General features: G+C 37.8%; 1 protein-coding gene across 7 annotated transcripts in view; it reads left to right on the top strand.

Annotated features, from left to right (window-relative positions):
* The window catches only part of nbr1b (NBR1 autophagy cargo receptor b), a 43,979-nt gene extending 31,410 nt beyond the window's left edge, over positions 1-12,569 (top strand). For 3 of the 7 annotated variants that reach the window (XM_034712053.1, XM_034712055.1, XM_034712056.1), the window contains exons 22-25: positions 796-889; positions 1,185-1,339; positions 11,331-11,385; positions 11,952-11,998. In XM_034712053.1, coding sequence (XP_034567944.1) covers positions 796-889; positions 1,185-1,339; positions 11,331-11,376 — 295 coding nt within the window. In that variant the 3' untranslated portion in view covers positions 11,377-11,385; positions 11,952-11,998. Of the gene's footprint in view, positions 1-795; positions 890-1,184; positions 1,382-6,534; positions 8,199-11,330; positions 11,386-11,951 lie in introns of those variants that run through there. The other 4 variants (XR_004635256.1, XR_004635257.1, XR_004635258.1 and 1 more) reach the window with 3 other exon arrangements.
* The last annotated feature ends 3,952 nt before the right edge of the window (positions 12,570-16,521 follow it).

Below are 16,521 nucleotides of genomic sequence, written 5' to 3'. Positions count from 1 at the left end.
ACATGATCCGCACAACATGCCACATTATTTCTTTGTATACACTTTGTGGTACCTGCTGACCACTATTCCACCTTCTAGCTAGAACATGTTCATCTGACCTAACTGCTCCCTCAATATCTACCTGTTTACTCTAGCCTGAAAGCTCTACCTGTATCAGGTTTTTGTGGACTGCATTTTCAAAGTAAACTGCTTTCCATCGCTTTAAATTTAACAAATGCGATGTGATAGCTTCTTCTGTGTCTGTCTGGCTTTCTGTTTTCGAGCACGTCAGCATAAAATGGCTTATTTTGCTTTACGGTGTAATGCATGCATAACCATGACGGAAGCCACTTGAAGCAATTTTATAAGATTTGATTGGTTTTATCACCCAGAGGTTTTTTTCAACCGTAGGAACTTCAGTCATCCAAGGACTTACTTTTCCTGTTATCATCAACTAAATAAATAGTTAGTTAAATAGTACTAAAATAGTTAAATAGTAATAAAATAGTTAAATAGTTTTCTGATTCATAGTCAGTCCTAGTTATGGTCCCATATTGGTGTAAAGTTAGTATAGCCCACATGGGAATCAACTGAAAATATCACATGATCTCAACTAGAGCCTGGAAATTGGGTGGGCAGTGAGTGAAATATTTCTGAAAAGTTTTAATAGTGCAGACTCTTGAGTTTTACCCCCTGCTACAAAAGCCAAGATTAATGAGGCCCTATTTGACAAAATGTGACTGTGTGATGTTGCCAAGGTATTTCACATGCAGTAGCAGTCCCATTCTGAAAGTAACCTCTTCTCTCTCTTCTCAGACACCCAGGCATCACCAGCGGCCTGGTAAAAGGAGCTTTGTCGGTAGCTGCTTCTGCCTACAAAGCCCTGTTCACTGGACAAGGCCCCACACAGGTAAGCAAACAATTTATTACCAATAATCTTACCTCGTTTATTTATCTATTTCAGAAAGTTCATGGTTCTCTTGTAGTGTTAAATCAAGGATATCCCAGTTAAGTTTGTATTAACCTGATCTTGGTCTAGTTACTGTGGCACACATGGTAACTTGTAAATGAGAAGCTGTGTTTCTGGATGGAGAATAAACCACACGTGACTACACTTGTAGTAACCATAACTTTTTTTAACTTGGTCCTTTCATATGTTAACGGAGTGTTTTTTTTAAGACTAACGGAGTCTCATTCCTGTGCAGCCTCCAGTGGATGCATCCACACAGGAAACCATGATGGCCGTACTAGTGGAGATGGGATTTGGGGATCGGCCGCTGAACCAGCGACTACTTAACAAATATAACTACAACCTTCTGGATGTTGTCAACGAGCTGGTTCAGTTGACCGACAATGACTGGTACTCTACACGCTACTAACACGAAAGGCAGGAAGAAGTGTAGTAAGTAAAAAGAGGGGAGAGAAGAAAAGACAAGAAATTATAGGTGAAGAAAGAAGAGGCTGAAACACCAGGAGACAGAAATGTTTCTGCTCATCTGCCTTTTTCACTTGGTCAGTAAACCCATAGAACGAGACATTCCGGCAAACTTTCTTTCAAACTGTCTGAGCTACTGCACTGGACCATCTAACACCCACTGTCTGTAATATTGATTTCAGTTTAGGCCTTGATAGTGGTAGGACAGCTGCCTTGTGTAGGTTACAAAGAGAGATGAACTGTGTGTAGCATTTAGCATTACCCAAAATGAAGACCATATATCCAGTGAGCGACTCTGAGAAGTACAGAAGCTGAAAAAATCCATCAGCTACAACAAATACCTGTATCAAAGTCACAGTTTGCACACTAAGTTACAAATATATGATGTCAATTTATCTTTCAATTAATAGTTAATGTCAGATCCAGCAAAGCTAGGGTTAGTCAGCACTGAAATGCTACACATGTTGTCTACTGCTTTTGCCCAGGACAGTCAGAGACAAAGCAGAATGATAATCTCCACCTCTGCACTTAAAAAAAGCAATGATGAAATCCACATAACAAGGCACTTTGTGACACAACCACCCAGTCAGAGCATGTGTTCCATGCTAGCCAGTGAAGACTGGAAATACACTCTGAAGTTTTTGGTGTGCTTTTGCCAAAGACCAGACAGCTCAGACCACAGATGTACTTGGTTTTAACAATGTGTTTCTGTGACATTGTTACTTTCAGCAGTCTTTGGTGTACAAAAAAACATTCCACAAATGAAGCAGGGCCAAACGGACGTAAGATTAAGGTTTTCTCATAAGAAGCTGACAGTAAATTTGCTCACAGCAGCACAGATCATAGATTCAAAGGCCATCAAAGCTAACAACATCAAAGCAAATATTGACTTTGTACAAATGTAAAAAGATCAAATAGAAGCATCAATGAAGTGCTTCTACACACACACACACACACACACACACACACACACACACACACACACACACACACACTTACTCACCTACTAAGAAAAGAAGTACAGAAGCTGAAAGTACAAAAGTCGTAGTTTCAGTTAGTTTTATTATGCGTTTATGAGAAAACTCAGAACAAACAACAGAAATTGATGCTTTGAACTCCTAGCTTTGAGCTCCAGCCATACCTACTTGCTTATACATTCTTATTTGTTAAAACCAAGTATATCACTAGCCTAAGGGCTAAGTAAAATGCTAATGTTTGAGTCAAGTATGGCTAAATTTGATATGAAAATGTTTAGTTTTTTTTAATAATGATAGTCTATATCACTGGAGTAAAAGAGTGTCCACACACCTCTCAGTGCTGTTTGCAGAACCTGCTGTATATGCGTGTATGACTACTAAAAGCAGAAAAACACTGCCCTTTTCATTTAGATCATATTTTCACTGTAAATGTTACAGGACATAGGGACCATTCATTCAATAGAAAATGTTGACTGCCATCTTTCATACACTGTTCTTTAGAATTTTTGAAACCTCTCTCTGGACCTGATCTTTGTCTTAAAACTGTTACCTGGTTCTCAAAACAAGGATTTTCCCTGAATCTCTGGTCGGACCAAAGCTCTCAGTATGCTTCCAACAAACTCATTGGTAGTATTTTGGTCTGGTAAAGCACATGGAGGGTGCTTTCATCTTGCGTGGTTCATTATAAGCAACCTTTTTGTTGTTTGTCTGCAAGGCTTTCTTAGTTCAGGCGGGTGTGAAAGATGTCAACAGACTAGCATAGACTTAACCACATGTAAACAGCCTGAAACAGCTGTCTTAAAGAATATATAAGAAATGTAGGTCTGTTTTTTCTTTGTTTCAGAATTAATACAATGAGCTGAAAGTGTGAAAGTGACCTTAGATGTTCAAATGAATGCTTTGTTTGAAGCATGCTGAGAGAAAGTTTAACATTAGGTTGTTGATGTTAAGTTTATGTAGTTACCCAGACCTTATCAATTCTATGCCTTCTGATTAATGAGTTACATTCACTGGGGGCATACAGGCAACTGGATGGCTGGTTGCCTTTATCATAATCTGTTTGAGAATCACTGGGTACAATTCCCAGGAGTGGAAATTCAATTGATATACACACATTGTCGCCTATTGATAGACTGTCGCTCATTCACCCAAATGGAAGTTGCTAGGAGAGTGTTTACAGTCTCTTGATGACTTGAGGAAATATCATGATTATAACTATTTCAACATGGGGATACATTACAACAGTTTATCAACATACTTTTGTTTACATTGAAAATAGGCATAGCACTGAGACAATAGGCTGCTTAAGTGACTGTATGTAGTGAAGTGAAGAGGAGAGATGGGGACTCATGCTTGAGACTTGGACTTTCGCACACTGATGTGACTTGAGATCTGACTTGGACTTGACTGGGACTTGTAGACAGTTTGTCTATTTGGTGTTGTTGTCTCATTAACATCATGAGCTCAATGCCATTCCATAACCTTCAACCGACTTTGACCATAGACTGTATAAAAAATGGATGTAGTATCCATGACGTCACACATTTGTTCCTGAGCATTGTTTTGAAGCCCAATCGTTGGTGGGTGCCATATTGGAAATGTTGAACCCAACCAAACTTTGTCTGCGCTAGTGTGAGGTGAAGCGGCGGGCCTTTAGCCTTTTCGCTAACAGATACAGGGTGTTATAAAAAAATTCACCCCCCGAGACAGATATTTGCTACTCAGACCCAAACCATAGATTTATCAAGGTTATAAACATGTTTATTAATGCTGAAAAGATTGTATTTGTTGAATGGGTGTGTATGCTGCTTCTGGTGTTTCTGCAGCCAACCTCAAGGGGATGCTCGATGAACTGCAGTTTTTAGCACCTCCGTGTGGGCGTCATATTTTGAGACCAGAGGTTGCCGCTTGACCGTGACCTACTGTCTGCATTTGGTGCACTAGCGGCCTCAGCTGACACTGTGGCGAACTGCTTTGGTACAATGTTTCACCACACATACAGTCATGGCCAAAAGTTTTGAGAATGACACAAATATTACATTTTCACAAAGTCTGCTGCTTCAGGGTTTTTAGGTGTTTATGTCAGATGTTTCTATGGTATAATGAAATACAATTAGAAGCATTTCATAAGTATCAAAAGCTTTTATTGAGAATTACACAGAATTCATGCAATAAGTCAATATTTGCAGTGTTGACCCTTCTTTTTCAAGACCTCTGCAATTCTCCCTGGCATGCTGTCAATCAACTTCTGGACCAAATCCTGACTGATGGCAGTCCATTCTTGCATAATCAATGCTTGGAGTTTGTCAGAATTTGTGGGTTTTTGATTGTCCACCCGCCTCTTGAGGATTGATCACAAGTTCTCAATGGGATTAAGATCTGGGGAGTTTCCTGGCCAAGGGCCCAAAATCGTAATGTTTTGTTCCCCGAGCCATTTTGTTATGACTTTTGCTTTATGGCAAGGTGCTCCATCATGCTGGAAAAGGCATTCTTCATCACCAAACTGCCCTTGGATGGTTGGGAGAAGTTGCTCTCGGAGGACGTTCTGTTACCATTCTTTATTCATGGCTGTGTTTTTAGGCAAGATTGAGAGAGAGCCCACTCCCTTGACCGAAAAGCAACCCCACACATGAATGGTCTCAGGATGCTTCACTGTTGGCAAGAGACAAGACTGATGGTATCGCTCACCTCGTCTTCTCCGAACAAGACTTCCTCCAGATGCCCCAAACAATCGGAAAGGGGATTCATCAGAGAAAATTACTTTACCCCAGTCCTCAGCAGTCCAGTCCCTGTACCTTCTGCAGAATATCAGTCTGTCCCTGATGTTTTTACTGGAGAGAAGTGGCTTCTTTGCTGCCCTCCTTGACACCAGGCCTTCCTCCAAAAGTCTTCGCCTCACTGTGCGTGCAGATGCACTCACACCTGCCTGCTGCCATTCCTGAGCAAGCTCTGCACTGGTGGTGGCCCGATCCCGCAGCTGTAACACCTTCAGGAGACGGTCCTGGCGCTTGCTGGACTTTCTTGGGCACCCTGGAGCCTGTTTGGCAACAATTGAACCTCTCTCCTTGAAGTTCTTGATAATTCGATAGACGGTTGACTGGGGTGCAATCTTACTCGCTGCTATAAACTTCCCTGTTAGGCCCTTTTTGTGCAATGCAATGATGGCTGCACGTGTTTCCTCGCAGGTAACCATGGCTAACAGATGAGGAACAATGGTGTCATGCACCATCTTCATTTTAAAGTGTCCAGTCACTCAATCATGACAGATTGATCGCCAGCCTTGTCCTCATCAACACCCACACCTGTGTTAATGTGTGTGACACCTGTGTGTCATTGAAATGATGTTAGCTGGTCCTTTTGTGGCAGGGCTGAAATGCAGTGGAAATGTGTTTTTGGTGATAAAGTTCATTTTCAAGGCAAAGAGGGACTTTGCAATTAATTGTAGTTGAGCTGATCACTCCTCATAACATTCTGGAGTATATGCAAATTGCCATTATAAAAACTGAAACAGCAGACTTTGTGAAAATTAATAGTTGTGTCATTCTCAAAACTTTTGGCCATGACTGTAGATCATAACTGGGCACACCACTCAAGTAAATTTCCCAACCAGTTTTTCAGTTGTTGTTTTTTTGAGTAGAAGAAAGCTGCATGTGATCAATAAGTGAACAATCTTACCTCGCCACATACTCCCGATGTTGTGTATAGCGTCTGCGCTGCAGGTGATCCGGTGATCTCATATCGTTGTTGTGCAGTGTCACTAACAAGCCTTATCCAAACATGGATCACCTGTTGTGATAATGGAACATTCAAATGCCAGTTGTGACTTTTGTGTGTAATGCATATGAGTATTTTCATAAGACCGGTATTTAGGAACTGTAGGAAGCGGGATGGAACCTGTCGCTACTGAAAAAGGAGAGATGCAGGCCCCCCCTCCCTATCTTATTAGTCCAAAATTTTGATTTCCTTGTTATGTATTGAAACTATAAGAGACTTGACTGGGACATGCCGCTGCCCTCAAAGACTTGACTTGGAAAAATGACTTGTGCCCATCTCTGGTGAGTTTGATGATTTCAAAAACAACTAAACCAAACTTTGTTAACTTTGTTAATTTCTTACACCACTGTCCTCTATGTGTCTTTAAAGTGGTCGGACCAGGCTGATATTTCTAAAGCATGGCTTGGAGGAGTACATGAAGAGTATGTAGAGTAACAGCAAGGTCATTCCAAACTGAGATCAGAACAGCAGCGTGTGTGACTATGTGAAAATGTTTTTTTCTTTTACAGAAGTTTAAATAGATACAGAACTTCCCGGTTTGAAGCTATGACTATCAGCTAAATTAATAACTTTAAGTTAAGATTGTTTAAGATGTTTTTGTTTGAATGCTTGAGTTTTCTGGAAATGTAAAAACTTTTAAGGTGTAATAAGAGATGAGCTATTGTATATTTTAGGCTTATCGTGTGGTGGTTGAATTTGCACTGCTGTATGTGTGTGTTAATGTTTTTCTTTGTAGAAAAATGTCGCCAAATGAGTTAAGATTGTTTTTTTGTTTGCCAATGAGGAGAATTGAAGGATATGGGAGTAAAGATAAAGAAACACTTGAATAACAACAGCACTTGTAGGATTAAAGTTAACTTTCAACATATATTATATTTTAATAGTGGTCAAAAAAAATGGTGGAGTATGTTTTTCTGGACCCAAAGTCCATCTGGAATTAAAAAAGGATGAATTAAAACAAACTCAGCAAATTAGAAGAATTTTTTTTTTTTTTTTTGCTGTGTGCCAAGTTAGCTCTGTTTGTGGATCAGGCGCTCCATGTACAGAGGCTACTTCTTGCTAATGAGATGTACTGTCAAAAAAAGCAACCCTACCCAAAAAAGAAATATATATATATATTTTTTAAGAAACTGTTTAACATTTTGTGAAATACACAAATAACATGTTTGCAGGATGTGAATTGAGATTTAAACCACTCCCTGTCATCTAATTTTCCACTTAAATTCAAATAAGTGATAAAATCCTGAGCTACTTCTTGAGGGTTTAGATATCAGTAATTGGCTTTGACACTCAGTGATTCTTATCTGTTTCTTAATAAGCAATGATAGGACTCCAGACAAACGTGATCTGGTAAAGAGTGTATTGAGACATTTTCTTCAGTAGTGCTTTGTTTTCAAAACCAAAGTTTTCTTCGGCAAAAGGTTGACTCACTTGCACCATCAACAACCATGCAAGAGTACTGTTTCTCTGTACTAACTCTCTCTCACTATGATAACAGTGACCTCTAAACTTAATGACAAACAGGTGACAAGTATTCTCAAAGGAAATTGGAGGTTTAACAAAGAAACAAATCATTGTTTAATCTGTTTTCATTGAAATGTGTATTTGACTTAATTATTATACACAGTTCTGAGGGGACAAGCTGTTATCTGCCACAGTATACCTGATCTTCATGTTATGTATTCCAAGGATTTATTTTGCATCATATTCACTTAACTGAACCTCACCACAGTCCCTTAACAAACATCACGCTTCATTCTGGTGAAATGGAACCTGACTGAAATGTGCACCTGTGATGATGGTGAAAGTTTCACACACTGCTCTGTATGTCATTAAGTTTGAAATCGACTCTTATGTGTTCAGTGAGGAATTGTCCTGTAAAAAAAAATCATTCAGTGTATGAATATAAGTGAAGTGTTTAAGGAGGAGAAAAGCTGGATTGTTTGAGGTTTTTTTTCTGTGTTGCACTTTATGAACATGGTTATGATGTACAAATCAATCTGTATCTGATTAAAGTTATTACACCAATGAGATATTTCTGTTTGATTTTGCTGTTTAGTAACATGAAGACACACAACTCTTCCAAAGCAGTGGTTGTCAAAGTAAAGTCAAAGTACTCGTAGGGGCCCTTGGGGTCGTTGAGAAGTGTTCTGTTGGTCCCCAAGCGGCAACCTCCGCCCGCAAGAATTGAAACCAATACAGAGGTGATCAAAACTGCAGTTCCCCTACTGTCTACTTGAGGCTGGCTCTAGAAGTACCACATACCACATATGCACCAATTTTAAAAAAGCGATCTTTTCAGCAAAAGAAACACATTCACAGCCTTGTACAAAAATGATTTAACATTTATAATTAACATTTAAGATTCAGATTTAACTTTTGACATTTAGATTTAACAATCAAAATGTATATTTGACATTTAGATTTAACATTTAGATCCAATATTTAAAATTTAGAGTTATACTTAGCATTTGGATTTAACAGTGATTTTAACTTAAATATATTTGTCACAACAAAGTTGAATATGAAGATCACAAATATTTCTCTAAATGTGATAAAAAAAAATGACTTAAAATTCTCACTACATTTTATACATTTAAGAGCTAAATGTGGAAAACTGTTGCTGTTATTTTCAGTGAGCACAACTTTGCAAACAGCGCCCAATATATTCCACTATTTAGTGTATATGCTGTATATTGTCTGCTTTAATGCTGGCTTGTGTACCCTATGTGAGTTCTTGTGAAGCACCTTGGTGCAGATTTTGATTTGCTTTAAAGGTGCTCTATGAATGAAATAACGTATAAGGGTTACTGATTTAGTTCCTCAGAAAATATTTTAACCACTGTTATAGTTAAATGTAATTTTGTTTGAACTGATGTACTTTTTCATATATTTTCCTGTGTAATCAGGAACTGATGAGAACTATTTTTTAAGTTAGGGCATCCTTCAGCAGAATATTTTAGGTGGAAAAGACCAAGAATCTACAAGAACTATTTTATCTTGTATGTTTTTTCCTGTATTGCAATGTACTCACACGCTGTTCATTCCTTTTAAAATGTGTTCAGAAATAAGAGGAGGACACATTTTCAGAAGACCATGAGCTCAACTATGCTTGAAACTCAGTTTTATCAAAAAGCCATGATAATTTAAAACTTGTGCAATTAGGTAAAGCCAGACAGAGCCACTTCCACACTGTGTCTGGGAGTCCTTGAGATGATAGCAGAGCAGCAATGGTCCTTCCTTGTCTTTCTCACCACTGCTGGTTGTACTGTGAAGACTGTAAGAAAAACTGTCATTGTTTTATTATTTATTCATAATTAGCTCTCAAATATATAAATCTAAACCCATCACCATGTAGGTGCGGACACTTACTGAGAATCTGTTGGGGATCTTGGCACCGTGATGGCCAGGTGTCTTCAGGTCACCGTTACAGTGAGGACACTGTCCTACAGCTTAAAACAACACGTGAAAAACATGATGCTTAGAATATCCTGCCTAGGTTAAAGGGATAGTTTCATTTAATTTGACACCTTGTCTAAAGCCGGTGGAGACCAAAATGAGAGCTTAGAGAAACTGAGTATTGGACAGTGTTAAATTATTTGGAGTTGGACTCAACTTGGACTTGAGGACTGATGACTCAGACTTGTACTCGGACTCGAGCATTGACTTCATTAGGACTCAGAAGATGGAGAGGAAGACTCAGACTTAGTTATTGATACAGACTGTTTTAATGTTTATGTTTGATTTTTTTTTTTTTTTACATAAGGTCAGAGTAAGTTTAGAGTAAGGGCTTTCACCTGTATACAATGGCATGCGCATTCAGATGCCGTCTTGTTCAGCTACAGTTGCTGCCAGGATACAGAGATGCTGGGAAACATGCATTTTGCTCTCAAAGATTTTACAGTAGTTGCAAGCAAGAGCTGTGCAACATCTTGGACAAGTAAAAGAACCATAAATAAGCGGACGGAGACAAGCTCAAACTTCAACAGACATCTATCCAGGATAAACCAAGAAAAGTAAGAGAGAGGCTTAATTTACTTGGACTGCTTATTACACTACTGTTAGCAAACTTACATTAATGCTGGCAACTTAAGCATCTCAACCACTGAGTCCAAGATGTTGGTTTGGTAAAATTCTGATTAGTAGAGGTTTGGCTATAGGTACTTTTTTGGACACCTGCAGGGATCCCAATGTAGCAGAATCCATGAATGCACTGCATACCCTCTTTAAGTGAGGTGGGTTGCACATTCACATGTTTGCATGACACACAGTGCTGTAACTTCATGAGAATTTAAATCTCCAGACACAGCGAAAGAATCAGTCAGGTTCCCGCTGCCCTCCATTCTTCTCTGGTGACTCGGGCTCAAACGCTGAGGGCACGAGACTTGGTATTAGTATTGGACTTGAGACTGAATCAAGTGAAAACAAACACTATATGCTAGTACTTTAAATAGGTGCTCCTTGGATAATTTTTATGTCACAGTTTAATAACCTGCACAGATACCAAAAACAGGTTATTAAGTCACGTGATGTGGTTTCTATTTTGTATAAACGTGTTTCAGTCAAACTTGAAAGAACATAGATATGATGTGTAGCATGGTGTGCTCCATTTTATATTGTGAGTTTATCTATCCTATTATAAGTTGTCTTGAAGTATTGTTGACATTGTAAGATTGCCAAGAAACCAGTACAGAGCATCCAGATCTGGGATTATGTATAATGTTGTTTGTACATTTTTCAGTTTTTATGCAATCAACTATAATTATACTGATGGCCCCAAAGTGGCAGGTCATGGGGCCACAGCATGTGCAACAACATGCCATAGACCACTTTTCAATCTCGCTGTCACTCCACTTTGCCACCATCAATCCTTCGAGGTCATGTCCATTAAAACAGCAAAACTGGCTGCTGATATCTGAGACACAAAAAGTCTAGCAGACTGTGTCCCTTCATGAGTCCTTCAGCAGATAGTGGTTTAGTTGATGAAAAAATTACTTAGGGACGATGACCAGGAAACATGAATGAAATGAGCAGAAGAACTATTGCACATGCAATAAGTATTACTATTTTACATTGTATCTGACAGATGGTATTATTGCAACATTTTCCTGATCATACTATATTAAAAAGATTGATACCTGTTTGCTCTTGTGTTGTATTTAAAGCAGGTTCATTGCTGCTGATCTCTGGGTCCCTCTGCAACTGCTGTGAAGACAAATGGTAGTAAACACTTCACAACTTCAGCACTACAAAAAATTGTAGTCTAAAATTGTCTTCTAACTTTCATTCAGTTGGATGACACAAGTTTTTAAATTTCAACCATAAAAGGTCAAAACTTCTAAAAGTAACAGTTGACCTACACTACCAGTCACAAGTTTACACACACCTTCTCATTCCATGGTTTTTATGTATTTTGATTATTTTCGACATTGCAGATTAATACTGATGACATCAAAATAATGAAATAATATGGTTTAGCCATAATATGGATTACAACAGTAGTCAAATAGGGCTATCCATTGTGTACTAACCCTACCTCTGAACAACACAAGTGATGGTCTTAAACACATTAACCCGTGGATGCACAACATAGGCACACCCCTTATGATACACAACATGGGTCAAAAGTGACCCGCATTCATTTTCAATGTGGTTTAATAATGGCTGAGTGTTTCATTGCTGTATCTTTTGAAGTCAACTTATTTTATGATTGGATATACCAGATATTATTGTAATATCTTGTTGCTAATGAGTACAGGTGAATATTTCCTTTCTTTCCTTTCTAGAAACCATTCCAGGAAACCACTTCATGAAGCAGACTGAGAGAATGCCAAGAGTGTGCAAAGCTGTCATGAAGGAAAAAGGGAGCTACTTTACAGAATCTAAAATCTAAAACATATTCTGCTTTGTTTAACACTTTTTTGTTAATCAAATAATTCCATATATTTTCTTTCATAGGTTTGCTGTCTTTGGTATTAATCTACAGTGTTTAAAATAATTAAAATAAATAAAAACCCTTGAATGAGAAGATGTGTCCAAACTTTTGACTGGTAGTGTATGTACTAATTTAAAATATGGAAGTTTCTTCCAAACAAAAAAAGGAACATTCAAAATCATTCTGGATAGTGTATTTGTGTATCCCTGGGCTCTGGTTAGTATACTGAGCACATGAGGCCTCAAAAATGTACTTTTGGTAACACTTACATTTTAAATTGTTACATTATTACATTCATGGTATTCTTGATTCTTTGTGTTATAGCCAGAAAGGTTCATGGCACAACCAGTCTTCAAATCAACATTAGACATATTATTTAACTCCTCTTATCGGCTAATTTACATGCCTGCCTATTGTTACTATTGTTCCTCCCTTTTGTTTTCTACGTACACTTAAATAAACCTTCCATTCTGATACCACATCATTGCATTATTTTGCACTTTGCCTGTTGACTTTATCACTCAAAAATTGTTTTGGTCCCAAAAGGTGTTATCTGGTAAAACCCCATTGACTGAGTCTGAGATACTGTGGTATCTGACCGTGTCCTGGAAAATTAGTAATGAAATACAAGCTGACACAGCCCCACCACAAGCAATTATGTCCGGCTCAGTTTCCACTGTTGTTCAGTTATGGTTTGGATCAGAAAGAGTCTCTACCACTGTCACTATCTGCCTTCCTCTGTATTAATACTCTGTATTACTCTAACATGTTATTAACCTGCAGTTTGTGTCTGGCCATCCTGTTGTCCAGGGAACTCTGACGCCGTCTGGCCTCCCAGTGCATAGCTGACATCCTTATATACTGCAGCTAGAGGAGACATTGCAATCAAAGAACTTTAGCACATTGTTCAGGTTAAGAGAAACAGGACTGCAACTGATGGCCGAGGTGGATGGCTGTCTAATATGAGTCTAGCTCTGCTCAAGGTTTCTGCCTGTTAAAGGGAAGTTTTTCCTTGCCGATGTAACAAGCTAAATACTGCAAAGTGCTCTACTCATGGTGGATTAAGATGAGATAAGACTGAGTCTTATCCTGTCTTGATGTTAGGTCTTTGTTAATAATTCAACATAGAGTATGGTCTAGACCTGCTATGTTTGTAAAAGCGTATGTTTGTTGTTATTTTGCGCTATACAAATAAAGATAAACTGATTGAAATACAGGAAGGAAAGCTTGTATCAGTATCAGTATCAGTATCGTAAATGGCTCCATGAGCATAAGTAGTTTTATTGGAGTTAGTGCAGTGTTTTACATTTTCAGTGTATGTGTCCCTTTGATATATTCTTAAAGCATCATCTCTCTCAAACTAACTTGATAGTAAATAAAAAATAAGTTACGAAACATAGCACATATGATGATGAGTCTCTCTCCAGGGGCAGATCCAGACTTTCTTGACTTGGGTTACCCAACTCGGGACTGATTTTCTGTCCTGTCAAAGCCACTTTTGCAAACTCTAAAGTATCACACAGATGTTATATACTTGTGTAGGTTGGTTTTTTTTGTTCAACCTTAAAATGTATCACAATAGAGTGGTGACATCTAATACTTCAAAGTTCCTGTGTGGAACTTCTTTTTGTGTTGACATAAGAGCCCCTGTCGACAAGTGCATGCCTTATCACTTTGCTGACCTTTTCTTGTACATATTTAAGTACTGTTTTTTTTTCTTTATCATTTTAACAAAAGACTCCTCCCTCTTTATTTAGAATGCAAAACATGCAACTGGCAATAAAACTCTGGCGAGGGAATATTTTTATGCTGTTATGGCAGCATGCTATAAGTCCATTTTAAAGAGGTAGGGTGAATCTTGTTTCTGATGGTTTTTGTAGGTCATATAAAGGTATCAGTATTATATTCATCTGTTTTATTAGCAGCTAATACAAATTTTCACTTTTGCAAGTTTTTTTTTCGCTCAGGAAAAAAAATGACAATTTTTTTTTTCCCCGGAAGCAACATTTTCAATTTTTCATGTTTTTTCGCTTTGAAAAAATATGTTTTTAATGTTATTTTGCCTTGGAAGAAAAAAATCACTTTTTTCATATTTTTTGCTTCGGAAGAAAAATTGTCATTTCTGGCATGATTTTTTGCTTCAGAAGAAAAGAAAATCACTTTTGAATGTCGATTCCGAAGGGAAAAAAAAAAAAATCAATTTTCATATTTTTCATTTCAGAAGGAAAAATGTTTACTTATAAGCAGTTTTATTAACTCCTAAATTAAGTTTTACAGACTCAAAACACAATAGTTGTCCAAAGTCACAATTAAAAGAGCCAACAGAAGAAAATGTGCCACACTGAAGTGCAAAAAAGGATAACAGGCTGTTGCAATACTGCCTTTGTAGTGTCTGCCTCTGACAAGGCAAATATCCAATAGTTTGGGAATTTTGGATGGTATCTTGGGTAGCCAATCAGATTTCAGTTGGTACTGGTAGAAAGAACAAAGTGCTTTGACAATGATGAAAACTCTTTTACTCACAGTGTTATGCATTTTGTCGATGCACTAAGCTTTGGGCTCAAGGGAATAGATTAGTTAGTTTACAGTATTCAATTTCATTTGTTGATCTCTTGCCTATAACACAACAGGATTAGTTACCATGCCCATGCATCAGTAACAAGTTAACAACCACTTTTTCAGCCAGAGAGGGCAGCAAAACACAAATGTTAAGTTACTGTTTAATATGTAGAACTAAAAAATGAACAGGTATAGCTCAATGAAGAAAAGCAGCATGTGGCATTATAAATGAAATACAACACACTTTGTTCGGAAATCACAAGAGTGTTTAAATGTGCACCTGCTTCCCTTCTGTAGTACTCCATTACATCTATTTGATCTGACAGTGGAGTCACCTGATCTGCTCTAACATCCAACCACTGCCAGCAGCTCCTCTGATTACTGATCTCTCTTCCTGTGTTACCTTCTCTGTATGCACTCTGCTTACCTGCCACGCAATGAATACCTTTCACAGCTATAGCAACGTGACCCGTTTGCTGATAAGATATACTGCACGAGTTTACAATAAATAGGAAGCTGATAATGCTGATGATTAGCACATTAACTTCTTTGACTAAACCATTTATGTTTTCTTTTTTTTTTTTTTTTTTAATTATAGCCTTGGATGGAAATACAAGTGAAGACTATTTAAATATCTTACTTTAAATGCAAATTTTACAGAATAGAATTTAAAAATATTTGGGTACACAATTAAATGTAGGCCAAAACCTCAAGATTATGTTTGTATTGTCAACCATTATTTAAAAAAGGGAACACACAGTAATGTCAGGGAAATGGGACCATATAAATAAGTATGCACTCACCTGGCCTGTGCTCTGGAGAGAAAGCAGCTGTAGCAGCGAGGACTCAGTGGAGGACTGGTGAAGGCTGAGGTGTCAGTCTCTCTTTACCTCTCTTCTGTCTCTGACCTTGTTAAGCTAAGTTTCCAGGCAACACAAAACTCTCCGGGGAAGTATTCAGTAAGAGAGAAGCAGAGAGGTAGAATGGAGAAATCATTTTACACAACCTCCTGTGGCTCATTAACAGTATCTCTAACTCTGTGTGCGTGCACTTTCTGCTCATTTTATTATTGGAAGTCTTAGTTGTTTCTTAGTCACTTGTCACATGTCCATACTGTAACACAAGAACCTTCATCATGACATCAAAACAATGCTGACAATTCATCCAGGATTTACATTTGAAAGGGTTTTTTTAGCTTATAGTCGACTCTTCCTCAGATGTAGGAGAACATCTACCTCTCCATTCTGTGCAATGAATTTATTTTAACACACAACAAAAACCATTTGGGATAATAATCCATCTTTGGAAACCAAGATGCTTTTTTCTATTAGCTCAATTTTCTAAAGCAAAGATGGGATCCAATCTTTTATTCTGCATATCAATCCAATGACAACTTTTACAGTATTAATAAGTAATACACAGAACACCACATAAATCTACATTTTTTCCCCCTACTACAACTTTGCACATCCTTCCATAACAGAATTTGAGCAGCAAAACACTCAAGTTTTTCCAACAAAGCGTGGAAATCATTCAAACCTTTTTTAATCAGATACATGAATTGAGTTTGAGTGTCATTTTTCTAATATGGCATCAACATGAATTCTCTTCCAATGATGTCAAAGTTTTTTTTATTTAAAGTGTAATGGTTAACTCAAATGTTAAATCTGTGTGCCCAATATCCTGTTATAGGTCATGGAGCTTTAAAGAGCAGGTTTAGACAATACTATTTTCATCTAGTTTTTAGAATAAAAGCTCTTGATTTAGTTTTAGTGTGAGAAATAATGTTTTTCCAGCAATACTGGCAAAACACTACAGACAAAGATTAGGGCTACTGGGAAAGAAAAAAGAAATAAGGTGCA

Source organism: Notolabrus celidotus, chromosome 20 (assembly GCF_009762535.1).
Source record: "Notolabrus celidotus isolate fNotCel1 chromosome 20, fNotCel1.pri, whole genome shotgun sequence".
NCBI classification, from domain to species: Eukaryota; Metazoa; Chordata; class Actinopteri; order Labriformes; family Labridae; genus Notolabrus; species Notolabrus celidotus.
The sequence above is the reverse complement of the archived record's forward strand: the minus strand, read 5'-3'. Positions and strand labels throughout refer to the sequence as shown.